Below are 17,741 nucleotides of genomic sequence, written 5' to 3'. Positions count from 1 at the left end.
AAGTGCGGATGACGACCAAGTTATAGTTCGGGGCGGAAGCCTTGCCTAGCGAGATTCCAGTACCTACCCATCGGCATTTGCAGCGCTTATGCTCGCAACTTTGATCACCGGCTTCATGCGAAACCTGGCTATCTTGCTATTAACCCTAATACAGGACGATCATCCCGGATGCGCTTACATGCGGGGGGCTAGGATAGGTACGATGCAACAAAACTGCTATCTGACCGGTGATGGTCGGCGCTTTTGCCGTGCCGGCGCGGATATAGGTCAAGCACTAATAAGGTAGACGACATATATAATTAGGCTATTCTATCCCAAGTCGCACGCGAGGAGCATTGTCATTAGTATAGTAGTTACATGCACAAGAAAAGAATGTAAAGGACAGGGCACTATTACCCAGGCAACGACTCGGAGGCTGTCGCATGACGGAGGAGAAACAAACGCATTATTCTAATGCAAATCTACTCTATTTGTTTTCCAATAAATGCATCAATATTTTTAGCGCTCTAATTCATGCGGCATGCATCATTGTACCGACTGCGCGATGAGCGCCGCTCCCAGGCTGGACCCCTCCTTAGCCAGTCCTATCCTAACCCTCGCCTCGCCTTCCGAGCCAATCTGCGGCAGGGCCCGGAGCGCGCTTCGGATATTTTCTTCAAATCCCGGATAATGCTCAAACAAGGATCCATCAATGCCGATGTCGATGCAGTCCGTGGGCGGGCCCAGCGTTGTGTTGGAGAAAAGTGTGGCCGCTTCATCATCCTCGTGCCGGCCCGACAAGCACGCAGTGCGCACCTGCGTGAGCCAACTACGCCACAGCTTCCACCTCAAGAAACACTTGGATCTTGGTTCAGACGCTGGTAGGACCGTGGTGAGCCTCCCGGAGTGGATGATGATTGCCGCCATGCTGGCCCCCGCAAGCTGGGCAGCCCGCCGAACGATGGTGAAGCTCAGGCGTAGGAGGATCTGGGCATCCTTTCTGCTCAGGTTGACGACGTCCAAGATCTCGGAGATTTCAGCCTTAATATTCGGCCATTCCGTCGAATGGGCGCTGTCCGGACCCGAGGCGAGAGCAGACAGAAACGACGCGTTGACGCGATATGGCGTGTGCAGGGGGGAGTCGGCCCTGACGGTCATCCGCAGCCGCTTCGCGGCCACCAGGTCCAGGGTGGCAAGCCGCATCAGCTCGCCGAGATACAGCCCGGACGTTCTCTTCTCGAACAGCTGCTCTCCCGGAGTCGGGCTCTCCCGATCCAGGATGTCATCGTACATGCACCCCGGCAACGCCGCAGGTGTCGTGTCAAACCAAGCTCCCCACTCGGTGTTGATGACCATGACGGAATCGTCACCCTTGAGCGATTCGCTCCGCCGCGGCAGCTTCTCGATCCTCGCGAGCTGCTCGACGTACGCGGCATTCGTCCCGGTGCCGAAGATGGCACCGATCAAGGGGGTCGATGCCTGGGCTGATGTGTATGCCTTGGCCATCAACGTGCCTACGCTGTCGTTTGTGAGCGCGGTTACGCGGACTCGCAGCTTCTGCCGGTCGATAGCGTCCTGGAGCATGCGGCAAGGATCTCTTCCTATCGCGTCGAGAATGTCCCAGCCCTTGTCCCATTGAAGCATCGTGCCGCGACTAACGGAGTGGCTGTCGTACGTGAAGCTAAAGGTGAACCCGAGCTTACGAAAGCCCGCGGAGACCGGGGAGGATGAGTCGACATGATCCATTGCGGCCATCTCGGGATTGTCATGGAGAAAGGAGGCGAGTTGTTGTGCGATGAAGTCGAACAGAGGCTCATGTCTGGGATTAACCATGCAATGCCGCGGAACCGCATTCTTGGATTGCTTCATGGTGTAGGTCGAATTGCCGTGAAGCTGGACAGCGGATATTCGACAGTTGGTGCCCCCGAGATCGACGACGAGGAATACTCCAGTCTCAGACCCGTTGGGTATACTGGTGACGAAGGATGGGATCTGCGTGCCGCCATCATCCCTCAGCCCTTGGCCTGCAGATTTGTTCATCAGTAGATATAGATAATTAGAAGGCAGCTGACGGAGGCGGGTTTGGGAGCACTGACTCATATATTGTACGCAGTGGTTCGTAACACCACACAACTCAGCCGTGCTGAGCGAAAACCCAGCGACGACACCCCTTACTCTGGCACTGGCGGCAGTGGCTTTTCTTCGCGCCATTGCACCAGAATGAGGGACGACTTTCTTGACACACAGAGGTCATTTTCCACAAAGAAGGGAAACTATTATAACTAAAAGAAAAGGACTTGAGAAGTGACACGCCGGCAATATACATAGCGGCGATGGGTAAATGTCGCGGGCGTATGCTATCCACTGGAGATAGCGCCGCAAGCTCGCTAGCAAAATGCCCAACTGCCAACTAATGATAGGCAACAGACCCGGCAGTGACCGGCGGACCCTGCCGGACATTGCCGGGTGCAGTTACAGTGTGTGCCACTATCCGTAGTTGGACTTCTGTAACCCCGAGTTACTGGTATTAATTAGAGGGGAACTTCTTGGGTGCGGCGTGGGGGTCGGCAAAGTCGGGACGAGTTCAGACTGGAGAAAAGAAAAAAAGACAAATTCTCCTCTTCATCGGCAATAGTCAGTTATAGTTGCGCATGGGGTAATCTATTCTTCACGACAAGTCCTCGCCCAAGCTATTAGTCCCGACAAGTTACAACAGCCACATACGCCTCCATACCTCATTCGATGCCCTTCTCCCTCCAGCCCAGCACATACCACGGACTACTAGTGTAGGCCACCCTGAGCTCTTGATGATATCCGGCAGTCAGAGTACAGTAAGCGTGGCGCACGTGCTGCTGTGAATCATCATGCCTCCCAGCCCATCAGCCCTGAGATAGATACATACTGTAGATGGCGGTGGAGTCTTCCCCCGCAATCCCCCCAACTCCCCAGAAACACACAACATCGGCCGCTTTTTTTTTTCATCGTCGCGACCCGAGTGAACATGAATAACGGCCGCTCGACATCTTGACCGCGGTCGAGCCTCGACTACTTGCGATCTCATTAGATATACACATCCTCCACAAGCCTTCAGGAGGCCCGCCAGCTTGGAAGCATCGTGCGCCGAGCCATGGAGGACGAATCCGGCGAGCCCAAGGCGCGCAAGGCCTGCAGTGAGCAACCACCCCAGAGATCGGTCAGCGCCAGATATAAAGGTCAACCACCCAGGCTTTCTAACGAAACATGTTCATCGTAGTCAATTGTCGCCGGCAAAAGATGAAGTGCAGGATCGACTCGGGCAGTACCTGTCGCCGCTGCGAGCGCGCCGGCCTACCCTGCATCTTCGTGCCCAGGGCTAACGCCTCGGCCTTCATGGTGCCGGCATCGATGCCCCTGGCCGAGATGGCATCCTACGACGTGACGCGCGACATCCTGCGCCGCGTCAAGGTCATCGAGGAGCACCTCGGGCTCCCCGTCACTGGCAGGGTCCTCGACGAGGCTGAGGTCAAGCCAGCGCCGACTCCCTCAACCACCCAGGATGCGCCGGTCCTGCTGCCGGACATGTCGGCCAGTGGCAGCCATCTACAGCACTTGTGGGATGCCGTGGCGAAACTTGAGCGGTGCACAGCAGGGCCCCGCGACGCCGCGATCTGGGACAGGAACACGATCCAGTACCTCTGGCAGACGTACGAACCCCCCCCCCTTCGCGAAATTCGATGCAAGCAGCAGCTAACCAAATCGGTAGGTTTCATGACAAGATGCCCGGTCTTCACTTCCTCCCCGGCAGGCAAATCTTCTCCTCGCCCGAGCCCCTACTACTCGCCTCCATGCTGTACTGCTCCAGCATCCGGGGCTCCTCCGCCACGCACGCCGCGCTCGCGCCCGGCTACTTCCGCGTGCTCAGCTGCGCCATCTCGCAGCTCAGCATACCCGGCAGCGAGCTCGCCGTGCCGTTCGACAGCGCCGCGCGCTCCGAGCCGGTCGCGTTCCACTCGGTGCTCGGGCTGGTGCTGGCCAGCCTGCTGAGCGAGGCGCGCGTGCGCGAGACCGGGCTGTGGATCTCGGTCGCCTACAACCTGATGCTCGAGCACTGCCCGCCGCAGGTCGACGAGGGGTCCTTTGACTGGCCGCGCATGTTCAAGGGCGTGCAGATCGTCGACCTGGAGCACGCCTCGCTGCACCTGACCTGCCCGGTCGTGCCGGTCGAGCCGCCGTTCGCGGCGCTGCAGATCCCGCACCACGACCCGCTGTACCGCCTTTCGCGGATGATGCACACGGGGCTGTCGCGCTTCTCTGGCCGAGGGCTGCCCACCATCTGGTCCTGCTTCGCCGGCGCTGGCGGCGGCGGCCTGGCCCCGCCCTCCTCCTCCTCCTCCTCCTCCTCCATCCCGTTTACGCCGATCGACGCGGCGGTCATCAGGGACTGGGCGCGGAGCCTGGACGACTGGCTGGTCGAGTTCGCCAGGACGGGCGACGAGACGGACCAGCAGCGCACGCTCGTCTTTCGGCAGTACGTGCTGCACCGCCTCGTGGTGCTGTCCATCTACCACCCGGCGCGCGGGTGCAACCTGCAATCGAACAGCATCACGCTGCACGAGCAGCACGAGCTGCTCGTCTCGGCGCGGGCGACGCTGAAGCTGCACGTCAACGACAAGTCCATCTGGTCCAACTGGGACCTCATCATGATTACCTGGGCGGCGCTCATCGTCCTACAAGGGGTGGAGGCCCCCCCCCCCCCGGTTCAACGCTTGACCCGATGACAATTTCAAAGCTAACCAGGGTGCTAGATTTTCAAAATATCCGCATTCACATGGACTTGCTACGCGACACCCAGGAGATGAGGCCCAGCTTGCGCGAAACCCTGGCCGCGCGCCTTGAGCAGCAGCTCGACTCCCTGCACACGCCGAGCCCCTCCTCCGCGGCCGCGGCGGCCCAGCAGGCACCGCTCGACATGGCGCAGGCCCTGGACTACTCCTGGCAGCTCTTCGACAACGCCATCATCGAGCAGGTCATGGACCCTTTTTGGATCAGGCCGCAGAGCAACCTACCACCAATGCCCCATTGAAAGGGTTAGGGGGGGGGGACGGTCTGACTTCTGTAAAAAACAACATGCTTCTTGCCCCAAAGGGACCCTGTACAAACACAATATTGCACATATATATTCCCGGCTTCAGACGACAGCCGTACGATTTCAGATGAAAGCAAGTTTTTTTTTTTTTCCTTTTCCTTTACCGCCTCACTGTCACCCAGTAACCAAGCCAAAGTCCACTGTGGAACTCCAGCATTGATGAGCCCAAGTCACCAGGTTACCCTAGAGCAATGTATGTCAGGAGTTGACGAATGCAATGTGTCGAATTCGATAGCTGTACAAAACCAAAAACTGGAATTGGCACAAAATATTAAAACTAGCGATTTGAAAGGTTCGTATCGTGCTTTGCTGTGCTACACGTGTTACCTGCTGTGATTTGCATTTTCAGATAATGGCTTATGAGCCTGGTGATGAGGCATGTATGCACGCTCAGTCTGCTGCGGTTATGACGCCAGGTATCAGGCTATCTAGCGAGTACGAGGTGTTTCACGTCCATGTACAGGAAATGATTAATGATGAGTACTAGCAGGCATCATCGGTGTAAACGATTGTCTAATACAAATCAGGTGTGCCTGTACTCCGTGCCTGTTACCTGGGCTATTCTACGCGTCACCGAAGAAAAAGTCTAAATTTGCGGGACAAACAAGCACGTGTCCGAGGGAACATGGTCGCAGAATTTGTCTCAGACATTGTGTCCATCTATCTATCAGTGTTTGCGGAGCACAGGCCGGGCAGCGCTCAGGGTTCCTAATGCCAGTATTTGAGTACAGTACATACATACATACTCAGCTCCTCCAAGCCAGCCACATGAGTAAAAGGCCACTACGAATAATAATAAAGCCCACCGCGTTGGGCTGAACGTGGAGCCCCCCTCTAGATGACAGGTACTTGTTCCTACCACTAGTTACGCCCCTGTGGCTTGGCCCGCGATGGCCAAGACAACCACCAGATCAAGCCGCCCGCGATTTCCTGATCTGCTTTTGAGTTGGACCATGATCAACAGCCAAGATCAACGGGTGACGCTGTAACTGACTAGCTTCTGTTGGCACGGTGAAATGTGGTCAAGATTTGCGCTGTATGAGTCTGCCTGTGGTAGCTGGTGTTTTTTTCCCATCTGATCGCCGTCGACCCATGTATGCTCCTCACAAGTACCTGGTAATCAGCACAATTTATGGACCTTGCTGCAGCATGTTCAGATAGGAAGGCGATGAAAGGATAGCAGCTGCCGATTACTCAACGGAAACGGCCTGACATTTGCTCTAGACTCTCGCTCGCTCTCCGATGAGGAAGCTGGACGGCCCCGCTGACGGCCAGCGGCATCCGTCTTGATTAATCAATTCTTCAGCCGGATTGTCTGCTAGTGATGGCTTAAGCAAAGGAGCCCACAGCCGCTGGACCTTTTGCCCAAAAGCCGAGCCAGGGCTATGATGCGGAGCACGCCTTACTCGTATTTGCACCGTTGGATCAACCCAAAGCCGGAGCCTCCCAGGTTCCCCCGTGGGGCGGCGGAGATGATTCGTGCGGGTGCAGGGGCACCAACAAGGAAGGTCGCCAAGGCAATTATAGCCCTGTCCCCTGAGCTATTCCGTCCGGGGCCCTCCGCGTTGTTGCACCTCCAAAACATCTGCGCAGCCTTTGCAGTTGCTCTCGTACCTCGCTTCGGTCTCGTGCTTTACACCATGGCACACCTCTGCCCCGAATAGGCAAGTCACATCAAACCTGCACAGCCGTCTCCATCCGCGTCCCTCAGACTCTTCTAGTCAGGTACTAGTCCGGGTCGTCACAAGGGGAACAGGGACGAGGCCGAGCGTCAGTCTCGCCGCAAGATCCGGATACCAGTACACATGATGACGTTCGGGTAGAGATGCCGTCGGGTCAGGAAGCGGGATCAGCGCAGGTATAAAGGCTGGCTCCCGCTGCCTTGAGGGATGGTGAAACCTTGTGTAGTATTCTCTGTCTTAGCCTCGATCGTGTCGCAGTTGATCAACTCTATTTCAAGATGAAGAGCATTATCCTGTCCAGCCTAGTGCTTGGCGCGCTCGGCTTCCCTGCCGACACACACGTCGTCCACCAGAAGCGTGACGCTCCTCGCCAGCACTATGTCCGTGGCGAGCCGGCCGATGCCGCCATGAAGCTCCCCGTTCAGCTTGCCTTGAAGCAGAGCAACCTGGACGAAGGTGCCAAGCGCCTCTATGACATGTAAGTCTTGCACGCTCACTCTCCCCGCTCAAGTAAACCGTTCTCGCTAACGCAGCTCAGGGCTGACCCGAAGTCGGCCAACTACGGCAAGCACATGACCGCCCAGGAGGCCATTGACTTCTATGCTGCGGATGACAAGACCATCAAGACCGTCACGGACTGGCTCGTCAACTCTGGCGTCCCATCCAAGGACATTGCCGTGGACAGCACGCGCACGTGGATCAACATTGATTCCACCGTCGCCAAGATGGAGAAGGTCCTCCAGACCAGATACCACCTGTACCAGAGCAAGCTCAGCGGCAGAGACCACGTCGGCGTCGACGAGTACAGCCTGCCCAAGGAGATTGCCTCTCTCGTGGACTTTGTCTTCCCCGCCGTCAGCCTCGGCCAGGTGCAGCGCCGCGACGGCGTCGCGCCGGTCAAGGGCGCCGCCGACAAGTACGCCGTCAAGGAGCCCGTCCGCGCCCTCGAGCAGGGCGTCCTTGACCGACTCAACTCCAATAGTACGTCCTCCAGAAAAAAGGGTTGCAACGGTCGCTTACCACAGCCGAATCTAGAGACGGTTGGCTGCGACGAGGTCATCACCCCCAAGTGCATCCGGGACATGTACAAGATCCCCCTCGAGAACAAGCCCGAGTACGTCAACTCGCTCGGCATCTGGGAGACCGAGGACACGTTTGACCAGGAGGACATTGACCTCTTCATCGCAAAGTACGCGACCAACGTGCCCAAGGGCACCAAGCCGTCGCTGGCGCTCATCAACGGCGCCACCGCCCCCGTCCGACAGCAGGACGGCGGCGAGGAGTCCCTCCTCGATCTGGACATTGCCTACCCCATCATCCAGCCCCAGAACGTCGTCATCTTCCAGAACAAGCCGCTGCGGGACAACTTTAGCCAGTTCTTCGCCGACTGGGCGAGCGCCGTCGACAAGAAGTTCTGCAAGGAGGACCCCAACTACGACCGCAGACTCATGTGCGGCAAGTACCAGCCGTCCAACGTCATGTCCGTCTCCTACGGCGATGCTGAGATGGACGAGCCTGTCGAGGTTGTTCAGGTAAGCACCATTCATCCCACGTTTTGCGACGAGACTACGAAAGGAATTTATCCGTGCTAACCTGTCAACTTGCAGCGTGTTTGCAACGAGTTCATGAAGCTCGGCACGGTCGGCGTCACCATCGTCGTCTCCAGCGGCGACACTGGTGTTGCCAGCCGTCAGAACCAGTGCGCCGGTCCTCACAATGACATCTTCACGCCCTCTTTCTTGGCCGTCTGCCCATACGTCACTGCTGTTGGCTCGACCGTCCTTCCCAAGGGCAGAAAGGTTGGCGACGCCGAGGTCGTCACCACCTCCTTCTCTCCCGGTGGTGGCTTCTCCAACATCTTCCCTCGCCCCGACTACCAGAAAGACGTCGTCTCCAAGTACGTTTTCCCATCGCAAAGCTGCGAACAATAAATACAAGGTCACAGCTAACACATGCTTGCAGCTACCTCCTCCGCCACAACCCCAACTACTTCTCCTACGAGACCACCAACGGCACCATCCCGAGCGACCCCAACAACCGCGGCATCTACAACCGTGCTGGCAGAGGTTACCCTGACGTCGCTGCTCTTGGCGACAACGGCCTCGTGGTCGTTCACGGCAAGCCGGGTCTGAGCGGTGGCACCTCCATGTCCTCGCCCATCGTCGCGGCCATCTTTAACCGCATCAACGACGTCCGCATGAACGCTGGCAAGGGCCCTATCGGATTCGCCAACCCTGCCCTCTACGACGCCGCCGCGAACGTTGATGGTTTCTTCAACGACATTACCGAGGGTGACCAGTCCCTGGGTGGCATCTTCAGCGACCGCGGCTTCAGTGCATGTGGCAACAAGGGCTTCAGCGCCGTCGAGGGCTGGGACCCTGTCTCGGGCCTGGGCACGCCCAACTACGACAAGTGGGTGGACTACTTCTTGGAGTTGTAATGGGTGCAAGGGAAAATTTATAAACCAATTACATTTTGTATATATGAATCTATTAATTTTGATGCAATTTTCTGCTATATTTATGGCACCGTGTAGAGTCGTTCTCAGCGACGAGACCCTGTAGTTAGTTGGTGCTGGGCTGTTCTGTCCGCCACACTCCATCATCATTGGTGCGGCAAATGAGCTGAAGACACTACAGAGAAAAGCGCCAATTAATAAACGGCAAAATATCAACAGCGAGGGCTTGCAAGCATCTCGCATGATTTCTCACAATCAAGCCTTTCTCGATTGAAAATATCACCGCCAGATGCCGCCCAATACACATCCCGTCTGCGACAGCTGCCGACTCCGCAAGACGCGGTGCGACCGTGCGTTGCCCTGCAGCACCTGCCTCGCCTGTGATTTACCATGTCGCTATCGACACAGCCTACAGAGACGAGGACCGAAGGGCGGCAAGGGCCGAAGGCTGGCTATCATCAAAAGGGCCCAGGCTGAGGAGGATGCCACCGGTCAGGCGGCCTGTTATATCCAGCGCGCCGTTCCGGTCATCAGCGACGGCGTGTCCCCGCACCGTCTCCAGGTTCCCGATGCCGGCTCGCTGTCACCGTCGCCGTTCCAGGAACAGGGTGGAAGCAGCGGAGCCTGTTCCGTTCTTGTAGCCCATGTGAGAATGTTCATGGCAAACTTGTTCCCCGTCATGCCCGTGGTGGATGCGACGAGTCTCGAGGAGGATTGCGCCGTGGCCCATCTGCTGCCGCCGCCGCGGTACACTCTCCTGCTCGCCTTGGCGGCAGTCACGCGCATCCAGCTACGCCTAGATCATCCCGAGGAGCATGGCGCCCAGGGAGGAACAAGGCTGCATGAAGATGGCTCCGTTGACGATTGCACAACCGGGCCTCGTTTTCTCGAGGCGGCCGAGACTGCTCGCCAAAAGGTCAATGTGGCGGACACAATGTCGGAGGACGCCATATTGACATCGTTTTTCTTATTTGTCTGCTACGGAAATCAGGAGAATCACAAGAAAGCATGGTTCTACCTGAACCAGAGCGTGTCCATGGCTCTTCTGCTTGATCTGGACAACGAAACAGCCGAGTCGGTTGCCGGCTTGACCGACAAAGACATTGATAGACGCCGACGAATATTTTGGTTGCTTTTCATATCGGAAAGGTAGTCTCCAAGATTTCTTTGCCTATCCGTCACCCTACTGATGCTTCTGCAGGACATACGCGCTACAGCGTAGGATGCCAGTTCTGCTACGGCGAACAGTGCCAAAGCCTCAAATCTTCGACTCTGACTACCCCATCATCATGAACGACTTTGTCAACCACATCAACGTATTCGAGTCACTGCCCTTAGAGCTGTACGAGTGGCAGCCTGAGCCATCGGACAGCAGCAACCTCTCATACATCGGGCAACGGGTCATCCAGGCGCTCTGCACCGTGCAGCCGCAGAACTCGGTGCTGGAGAGCCAGCAGCTTGACACGCTGATTACTCAAAATTGGTTGCGAGTGGTGATGTGGCGGCTGATGTGCGGAATTGCCGGAAAGTCCTGTCATGGGTCCGTGGCATTGCCTGATCTGCGCCTGCCTTTCGATGCTGGTAGCTCCATCTTGCTGTCGCTCACGTCTTCGAGCACCGCGTCGAAGAACAGGCACGGAATTTCGCTGGTAAGTAAGCCAGTTCTTCTATTCTGTGAATTTGCACTAATTGACCGATAAACTCACAGGAGCAAAAGCTGTTCGATATCGGAACAAGCCTCGTCGACGTGAGCCCCTCAGCGACCGCCAGCGCAATGATCCTGGGGCCGCAGGACTTGTTCGCTGCCATCGTGAACACGCTTCGCTGCATCCGAGGCCGCGAGTCTCATCTGCTACCGAAGCTGCTTCAGCATTCTCAAGAAAAGCTCGGCGCAGCAAGGCTTGGGTGGAGCATGGACGTGCAGGTATCGACGCCTCCATTCTCTACGGCCCTGCACTCGGCGCGGTTTGAGGAGCTTCCCTCTCCGGGCGCATTCGATGGCGTTGACTTCCACCATGTCGATTCTTTACAAGATATTTGGGACGAAAGCCATGATGCGCTGAGTCTAAACATGATTGCCTGTGATGAGGGACAAGGCCATGCTCAGGTCTATGCCAGGGATCCAGGGTCGCAACTGTCAGGATACAACTAGAATCTTGCTCGAGGCAATGGCGCGTATAATATAAATCTGTAAAATTAACAACTCAAATATTGAAATGTCTACTCTGCTGTTTCGAATATCTTGTTGAATCGGAGAAATAGCTGGTCGGCTTTGGGCCGCGCTGAGTAGCCGTCCGTCTGCTCGATGCCACTGTCATCTACAACTGCGGTCGTGAAGTTTGCGTAAATTACAGCAAGCACAAGCTTCATCTCTGCTACAAGTCAGCCATGGATGAAAATTGAAAAGAAAGTTCAACGAACCTTGAAGCGCAAAGTTGGACCCGATGCACATCCTTCCGCCGCTGCCAAAGGCCCAGAAGTGTCGCCTCATCGCATCAAGGTCGCTGCCGCTCCGTAGCCACCGCTCCGGGTCCCAGCTTGCAGGGTTGCTAAACACCGTCTCGTTCAGATGGAGCGTATGCGCCAAGGAGGCGATGCGAACACCGCCCGGGATGAAGTATCCCTCCATGTGGCATCCCTGATCCGGCGTGCGGCGCGGCTGCGGTCCGGGTATGGGCGCGTGCAGTCGCAGTGTCTCCATGACAATCGCATTCAGCAGCGCAAGACCGTCTAGCTTTCTGGTCTCGGGTAATGTTTCGCTGTTGAGGGAGAACAGGGGCAGCAGCTCCTGTCGCAGTTGCTCCTGCAGGCCGGGCGCGTTCGATAGGTGCCATGACGCGTACGTCAAGACAATACCGGCGGTTTCGTGACCGGCGAGGACTTGATCGAGTATCTCGCTGGCGATCGAAGAATCACGCTGTTTAATAGTAGTTTCATACAGAATAGACTCTTCGCCTTCCGTCGTTTCCTCCTTGTCGATGCCCTCGTGCATCGCTCTGAAGACAACCGGCGTCTTGCCTAGATCAGCGTCTCCTCTCTCGCCGAAGTAGCTACCCGCCGTCTTCTCACACTGCAGCTTATTCCAAGCGCGCAACTCGTCATTGGCACTGTCGACAAAGGAGGGATACAAGCGAATGCCAATGTTTTTGAGGAGCGCTGTCATGAAGGGGAGCTCCTGTGGCCAGAAATGATGATGGTGCCGCGACAGATACAACCCTAGCCAGTGGTCCCGATAGGTCTTGTCCTGCAGAAAGTTGGTACCGTGCTCCAGTCCGAAAATGTACGCAGATATCATGTCCATGGTGGTGGCCATGAAAAGAGACTGTACTTCCGTACCGCGAAGATGGTTGTCGGCAGCTTCCTTGTTCAAGAGTGGTAGGAGGCGGTTGAACATGATGGCGTGACTTTGAGCCTTGGCAGCTTCCGAGGACAGAATGTAGGATTTTGAGTAAACATTGGAGATCATTCGCTTTCTCTTCGAATGTGCCTTGGACTCGGTTGTCGAGAACATGCACGGGACGCTACCATCGCCGTACTCTTAGTGGCGTGCCAACCAACAACGACGGAGCTAGCAGGCAGGGGCGACATACCCGTAATTGTCAAAGATGCGATACCATGGCGCCTTGGGAAAGCCGCCCTGGTAAATTGTCCTCATGGCATCGACGCCGTCGACGCTAATTGTATCAGGACCAACGCGCACAATGTTGCCCAGGCGCCGGTGCGCCCCTCGCAGCGATGCATTCTCGGAGCCGTTCTTGCGCGCTCGGAGGATCCAGAAGCTTGAAAAGTGGCAGGACCAGTGCGGTGCGGGGACTTTTGCCAGGTGTGAGATTCGGCATGGAAAAATTATGTAAGAATAAATCAAGTACGCGACAAGGGATAGGAAAAGAAGAAGGTAACCCGGCAGAGACATTTCGACCAGGAACTCACAGCTTTCCTGGAGATCAGAAGGGAGGTATCACGCAAAAGATGATCGGAAGAGTCACGGTAGCAGGAGATGCTGTATCTAGTTTGGGAAGTGTAGACTTGCAGCGAATCACGAGGTTCTTATTAAACCTTGGTTGATGAGATAGAGCCATGGCACGGCGGCTCCAAACCTAGCCAATTTTGCTGCTACTGTACATAAGGTGCGCCCTACAGTACGGCGCGCCCTAAATTAACTTAGTTCTCTGATATTAAGTTGGAGCATCATTGCGATACGAAATCACGAGTATTCGGCAAATTACTTTACATGGGACTTTCAGTTTCACTTGCACCAGCGGAAGGTTGCTGCACGACCAAACCACTTGGAACCAGTTGAGCTTTGAGGTAAGAGAGCCGGCGCGGGATGAAGCCATCTGCTAGGATCTCCCATCTCGCATTCCCTCCGGTCTGTTCTGGGGTGGCTCTCGTCTTGGCGCGTCCCTGGTCTTGGTCCGGTCGGGAGACCATGAACAGTACTCCTGACTAGTATGGTGGTATTGCAACATTGTCATTGTCATAGAATGTTTGTGCAATTTCATGGGGTACATTTTCGTAGTTATTCTTGGCACAGGGGTTATCTTCAACTTGTACAAGAAGCTGCGCCCTCTCCCAACAACTACAGAGCTAGTTGCCCGCGCGCGCCGTGTCTCCGTGTCTCAGCCCCGACTTCCGCATTCCGCCTTGTATCAATTACTTCCCCGCCACCAGCGCCTTCTCCAGGTCAATGTGCCGCTGCACGATATCCTTTACCCTGCCCAGCGGCATCGCCTCCACGGTGCGCCCTCTGAACCCCGTCATCGTCTCCGCCATGCACAGCGCGTTGAGGATGGCCTCCTCGGTGGCCTCGCCCGCGCTCTCCAGGAGGCTGTCCATCTTGCGCTCGTCCACGGCCTCGTGCCGCAGGATCTCCGCCTTGTCCGGCAGGAACTCGAGCCCCGCGGCGTCGAACTGGCCCGGCGCCACCGTGCCCGTGCTGAAGGCGATGAAGACGTCGCCGCTGTTGGTGTTGCCGTAGCCGCCCACGCGCGAGATGCCGCGTGTCGCCCGCCTCGCGAGCCGTTGCAGCTGCACCGGGTTGAGCGGCGCGTCGGTCGCTATCACGACAATGATGCTGCCGTCCTTGACTTTCTTGGCCTGCTCGTAGGCGTCGCGGGCGCCCCGCGCGACGGCGTCGTGCTCCGCGTCCGCCCACAGGATGCGACCAACGGGCGCGCCGGCGATGGTCAGCGAGTACAGCCGGCCGTAGTTGGCCTGTACGAGCGCCGCGACGGTGTAGTCGATCGGCTTGCCGTCGGCGTCCAGGCCGGCGACAAGCCGGCTCGAGGTGCCGGTGCCGGCCTTGAAACCGTGGCAGGTCATGGCGGTGCCACCGCCCGTGTTGCCCTCGGGCACCGGGTCGGCGGACGCCCGCTCGATGCCGCGCACGGCGTGCTCCGGCGTCACGACGAATTGCGACAGGTCGTTGAGCATGCCATCGTAGGTCTCGCCCACGACGGGCATCAGGAACCAGTCCACGTCGCCGTTCTTGTCGCGGTAGTGCTGCGCGCCGTACCGGTAGATGCCGGTGTGGCAGGCACCCACCCCGAAGCTGTTGGTTATGACGATCGGGCTGCTCAGCAGTCCCGTGTCGTCGATCCAGTGACTGCCCGTCAGCTCGCCCGCGCCATTGTAGCGGAACATGCCGGCGTAGCAGGCCTTTTCGATCCATTCCTTGCGCGGCAGGATGGTCGTCACGCCCGTGTTGACGCCCTTTTCCTTGTCGTGGATGGACTCTGTGTGGACGAGCACTCCCGGGACGTCGGTGATGCCGTTCTTTGGCCCGGTGCGCTCCCACTTGCCCAGCTTGATGCCCGGGATGAGCTCCCGAAGGCGCACGCGCTTCTCGCTAGTCTCAGCACCCGTGGTGGAAGCCATCTCAAGAGTCGTTGATGTGAATGAATAAGTTGCCCAACAAAGAGCATGCTTCTACGAATTTCGGGGTCATGCTTGTTTATGTATTCAAACCCGGCTTACTACCCCGCACAGACTATTATCATGATACATGCCGCAGAACAATATTGCGGGGCTTGAGTCATGTTAGAAGCGCTCCCTCCCAAGAGTTGTTTGAATGAGGCCATTTGAACTTTGCATAGCCCGCTTATCTAATTTCGCATCTCGGAATATCCGGAACAAGCCACAATTATTGTCATGGTTATGCGCCCTCCTGTAACAACCTACACAGCACCTCGCACACAGCCGAGCCTAGTTCAGACGTGCTTGCCGTACCACCCATGTCCCTGGTGCGGATCGCCAGCCCGCCCTGGCTCTTATCGTCCAGCACCTTTGCAACGGCCGCCTCCACAGCCGCGGCCTCGTCCACGAGTAGACACGAGTATCGTAGCAGCATCGCGAGACTGAGGATCTGCGCGACCGGGTTGACGATGCCCATGCCCGCAATGTCCGGTGCGCTGCCGTGCACGGGCTCGTAGATGCCGTTGCACCGCTGTTGTCCTCCCGGAATGCCGGAGAGGCTCGCGCTCGGCAGCGTGCCCAGCGTGCCGACGATGGCACCGGAAATGTCTGATAGGATGTCGCCAAAGGTGTTGTCGGTGTGGATCACACCGTTGAAGCCACGCGGGTTGCGCACCATGAGCATCGCCATGCTGTCGGCGAGCTGGTGGCGCAGCTCTATGTCGGGGAACTCGCGCGCGAACAGGTCCGTGGTCGCGCGTCGCCACAGCCGGCCGCTGGCCAGCACGTTGGCCTTGTCCGCGCTCCAAACCACCGCGGCCTTGTCCTCGTTGCCGGCCCCCTCCCCCGGTCGCCCCATCATGCGGGCGACCGCCGCCGCGACGCGCCCGCACCGCTCAACCTCCCCCGGCGTGTAAGCCCACAGGTCCGAGGCCACGCCGTCCTCCTCCACTTTGGCGCCAAAGTACGCGCCGCCGCAGTTCTCGCGGACGACGACGAAGTCAGTGCCCCTGACCACGTCCGCCTTGAGGGGCGAGGCGTCGACCAGCGCGGGCACGATGATGCGGCACGGGCGCAGGTTGGCGAACGCGTCGAGCCGCTTGCGCAGCAGCAGCAGCCCGGACTCGGGGTTCGGCACCGTCGTCGCCCACTCCGGCCCGCCGACGCTGCCGAAAAGCACCGCGTCGCTGCAAGCCGCCTGGTCCAGGACTTCGGCAGTGATGGCCACGCCGTGCCGGTCGAGGCTACAGCCGCCCGCAATGCCAGTGGTCAGGGAGAAGGTGAGGCCCGGCCGGCAAGCTTGTACGACGTCCAGCACGCGCAGGGCCTCGCGGACGACTTCGGGCCCGACATGGTCGCCAGGTAGCACCAAGATTTTGAAAGTACCAGTCGCTGCCATAGCGCGAGTTGTGTAGCACTAATAAGCAAATAAAAGGATCACTATGCAGGATGTAGTATTTATGCAACGGGCGAGCGGTGGGTGTGGCACTTAACGACGAAGCAATATCGGCCAGGAAGCCGTGCGGTGGGCCGGGATCTTACCATAACCCCGCGATCCTACCGTGATAGCCCCTCCTCTCCAGACCAGGCGCGGGGAACATAGGCCACAGCCTTCTATACACTTTCTTGTTCCGCAGTACAGGATAACTTCGGTTGATTCGTACTTTGCGCCCCTAGATTCGTTTCCATCATGGCATCTGCACGACTAGACGGCAAGGTCGCCATCGTCACCGGCGGCGCCTCTGGCTTCGGCAAAGGCATTGCCGAAAAGTTCGTTCGTGAGGGCGCCAAGGTCATCATCGCGGACCTCTCCCAGACCAACGGCCACCCCGTCGCCGCCGAGCTCGGCTGCACCTTCGTCAAGACGGACGTGACGCGCCGCGCAGACTGGGAGGCCGTGCTGGCCGCCGCGCTCGCCACCTACGGCCAGCTCGATATTGTCATCAACAACGCAGGCGCGACCTACACCAACAAGCCCGCCGAGCAGGTGACGGACGTCGACTTTGACCTGGTCATGAATGTCAACGTCAAGTCCATCTACCTATCGTCCTCGGTCATCGTTGAGTATTTGCTGCGCGAGAAGCGGCCCGGCTGCTTCATCCAGATCGCATCGACGGCGGGCATCCGGCCCCGGCCGGGGCTTACCTGGTACAACGCCTCGAAAGGCGCCGCCATCGCGGCTACAAAAGCCCTGGCCGTCGAGTACGGCCCGAAGCAGATTCGCTTCAATGCCGTCTCGCCCGTCGTCGGGAGCACCGCCATGTAAGTTACCTACCCTGGACAGGGGTAGCAGGAGAGCGCATATCTTTCGGGCAAGGCCGCTCATAGCATCTAGGACCCCTCTGTTCTTAGGTAAACCGGATACTCCTGAGAATCGCGCTGCTTTTGTGTCAACAATCCCTTTGGGGCGGCCCTCTACACCTGCTGACGTCGCCAACACGTGCTGCTTTCTCGCCAGCGGTGAGGCCAACTTTCTGACTGGCATCAACGTCGAGGTTGACGGAGGTCGCTGCGTTTAAGAATAGCGAGGGTCAAGCACAGCCTGTCTCATGTTTTGCGCCGTGTAACCATGTCTTTTTTGTCC

At 57.7% G+C, this 17,741-nt stretch overlaps 8 protein-coding genes across 8 annotated transcripts; 4 read left to right on the top strand and 4 right to left on the bottom strand.

The window, feature by feature from the left end:
• Nucleotides 1–525: 525 nt before the first annotated feature.
• Nucleotides 526–2,019, bottom strand: ISF_08832 (glucokinase; the record flags this gene model as incomplete). The annotated part of the gene is made up of 1 exon (XM_018852435.1): nucleotides 526–2,019. One exon carries the CDS (start codon nucleotides 2,017–2,019, stop codon nucleotides 526–528), a length of 1,494 nt encoding a protein of 497 aa, XP_018700395.1.
• A 1,087-nt stretch (nucleotides 2,020–3,106) lies between these two features.
• Nucleotides 3,107–5,041, top strand: ISF_08831 (Zn(2)-C6 fungal-type DNA-binding domain protein; the record flags this gene model as incomplete). The annotated part of the gene is made up of 4 exons (XM_018852434.1): nucleotides 3,107–3,149; nucleotides 3,233–3,662; nucleotides 3,722–4,694; nucleotides 4,811–5,041. The coding sequence occupies 4 exons, from the start codon at nucleotides 3,107–3,109 to the stop codon at nucleotides 5,039–5,041; spliced, it is 1,677 nt and encodes a 558-aa protein (XP_018700394.1).
• Nucleotides 5,042–7,064: 2,023 nt separating this feature from the next.
• On the top strand, nucleotides 7,065–9,226 carry ISF_08830 (Peptidase S8/S53, subtilisin/kexin/sedolisin; the record flags this gene model as incomplete). The annotated part of the gene is made up of 5 exons (XM_018852433.1): nucleotides 7,065–7,264; nucleotides 7,325–7,767; nucleotides 7,822–8,318; nucleotides 8,394–8,683; nucleotides 8,749–9,226. The coding sequence occupies 5 exons, from the start codon at nucleotides 7,065–7,067 to the stop codon at nucleotides 9,224–9,226; spliced, it is 1,908 nt and encodes a 635-aa protein (XP_018700393.1).
• Nucleotides 9,227–9,533: 307 nt separating this feature from the next.
• ISF_08829 (Transcription factor) lies at nucleotides 9,534–11,396 on the top strand (the record flags this gene model as incomplete). Its single annotated transcript, XM_018852432.1, has 3 exons — nucleotides 9,534–10,393; nucleotides 10,446–10,893; nucleotides 10,953–11,396. 3 exons carry the CDS (start codon nucleotides 9,534–9,536, stop codon nucleotides 11,394–11,396), a joined length of 1,752 nt encoding a protein of 583 aa, XP_018700392.1.
• Nucleotides 11,397–11,464: 68 nt separating this feature from the next.
• On the bottom strand, nucleotides 11,465–13,157 carry ISF_08828 (cytochrome P450 monooxygenase; the record flags this gene model as incomplete). Its single annotated transcript, XM_018852431.1, has 4 exons — nucleotides 11,465–11,616; nucleotides 11,666–12,765; nucleotides 12,835–13,057; nucleotides 13,145–13,157. 4 exons carry the CDS (start codon nucleotides 13,155–13,157, stop codon nucleotides 11,465–11,467), a joined length of 1,488 nt encoding a protein of 495 aa, XP_018700391.1.
• A 740-nt stretch (nucleotides 13,158–13,897) lies between these two features.
• Nucleotides 13,898–15,121, bottom strand: ISF_08827 (peptidase family T4 protein; the record flags this gene model as incomplete). Its single annotated transcript, XM_018852430.1, has 1 exon — nucleotides 13,898–15,121. One exon carries the CDS (start codon nucleotides 15,119–15,121, stop codon nucleotides 13,898–13,900), a length of 1,224 nt encoding a protein of 407 aa, XP_018700390.1.
• A 277-nt stretch (nucleotides 15,122–15,398) lies between these two features.
• ISF_08826 (3-isopropylmalate dehydrogenase) lies at nucleotides 15,399–16,556 on the bottom strand (the record flags this gene model as incomplete). Its single annotated transcript, XM_018852429.1, has 1 exon — nucleotides 15,399–16,556. The coding sequence occupies one exon, from the start codon at nucleotides 16,554–16,556 to the stop codon at nucleotides 15,399–15,401; it is 1,158 nt and encodes a 385-aa protein (XP_018700389.1).
• Nucleotides 16,557–16,847: 291 nt separating this feature from the next.
• On the top strand, nucleotides 16,848–17,676 carry ISF_08825 (oxidoreductase, short-chain dehydrogenase/reductase family; the record flags this gene model as incomplete). The annotated part of the gene is made up of 2 exons (XM_018852428.1): nucleotides 16,848–17,419; nucleotides 17,493–17,676. The coding sequence occupies 2 exons, from the start codon at nucleotides 16,848–16,850 to the stop codon at nucleotides 17,674–17,676; spliced, it is 756 nt and encodes a 251-aa protein (XP_018700388.1).
• Between the last annotated feature and the right edge of the window lie 65 nt (nucleotides 17,677–17,741).

The sequence above is a fragment of the Cordyceps fumosorosea genome (assembly GCF_001636725.1).
Source record: "Cordyceps fumosorosea ARSEF 2679 chromosome Unknown scaffold_36, whole genome shotgun sequence".
NCBI classification, from domain to species: domain Eukaryota; kingdom Fungi; phylum Ascomycota; class Sordariomycetes; order Hypocreales; family Cordycipitaceae; genus Cordyceps; species Cordyceps fumosorosea.
The sequence above is the reverse complement of the archived record's forward strand: the minus strand, read 5'-3'. Positions and strand labels throughout refer to the sequence as shown.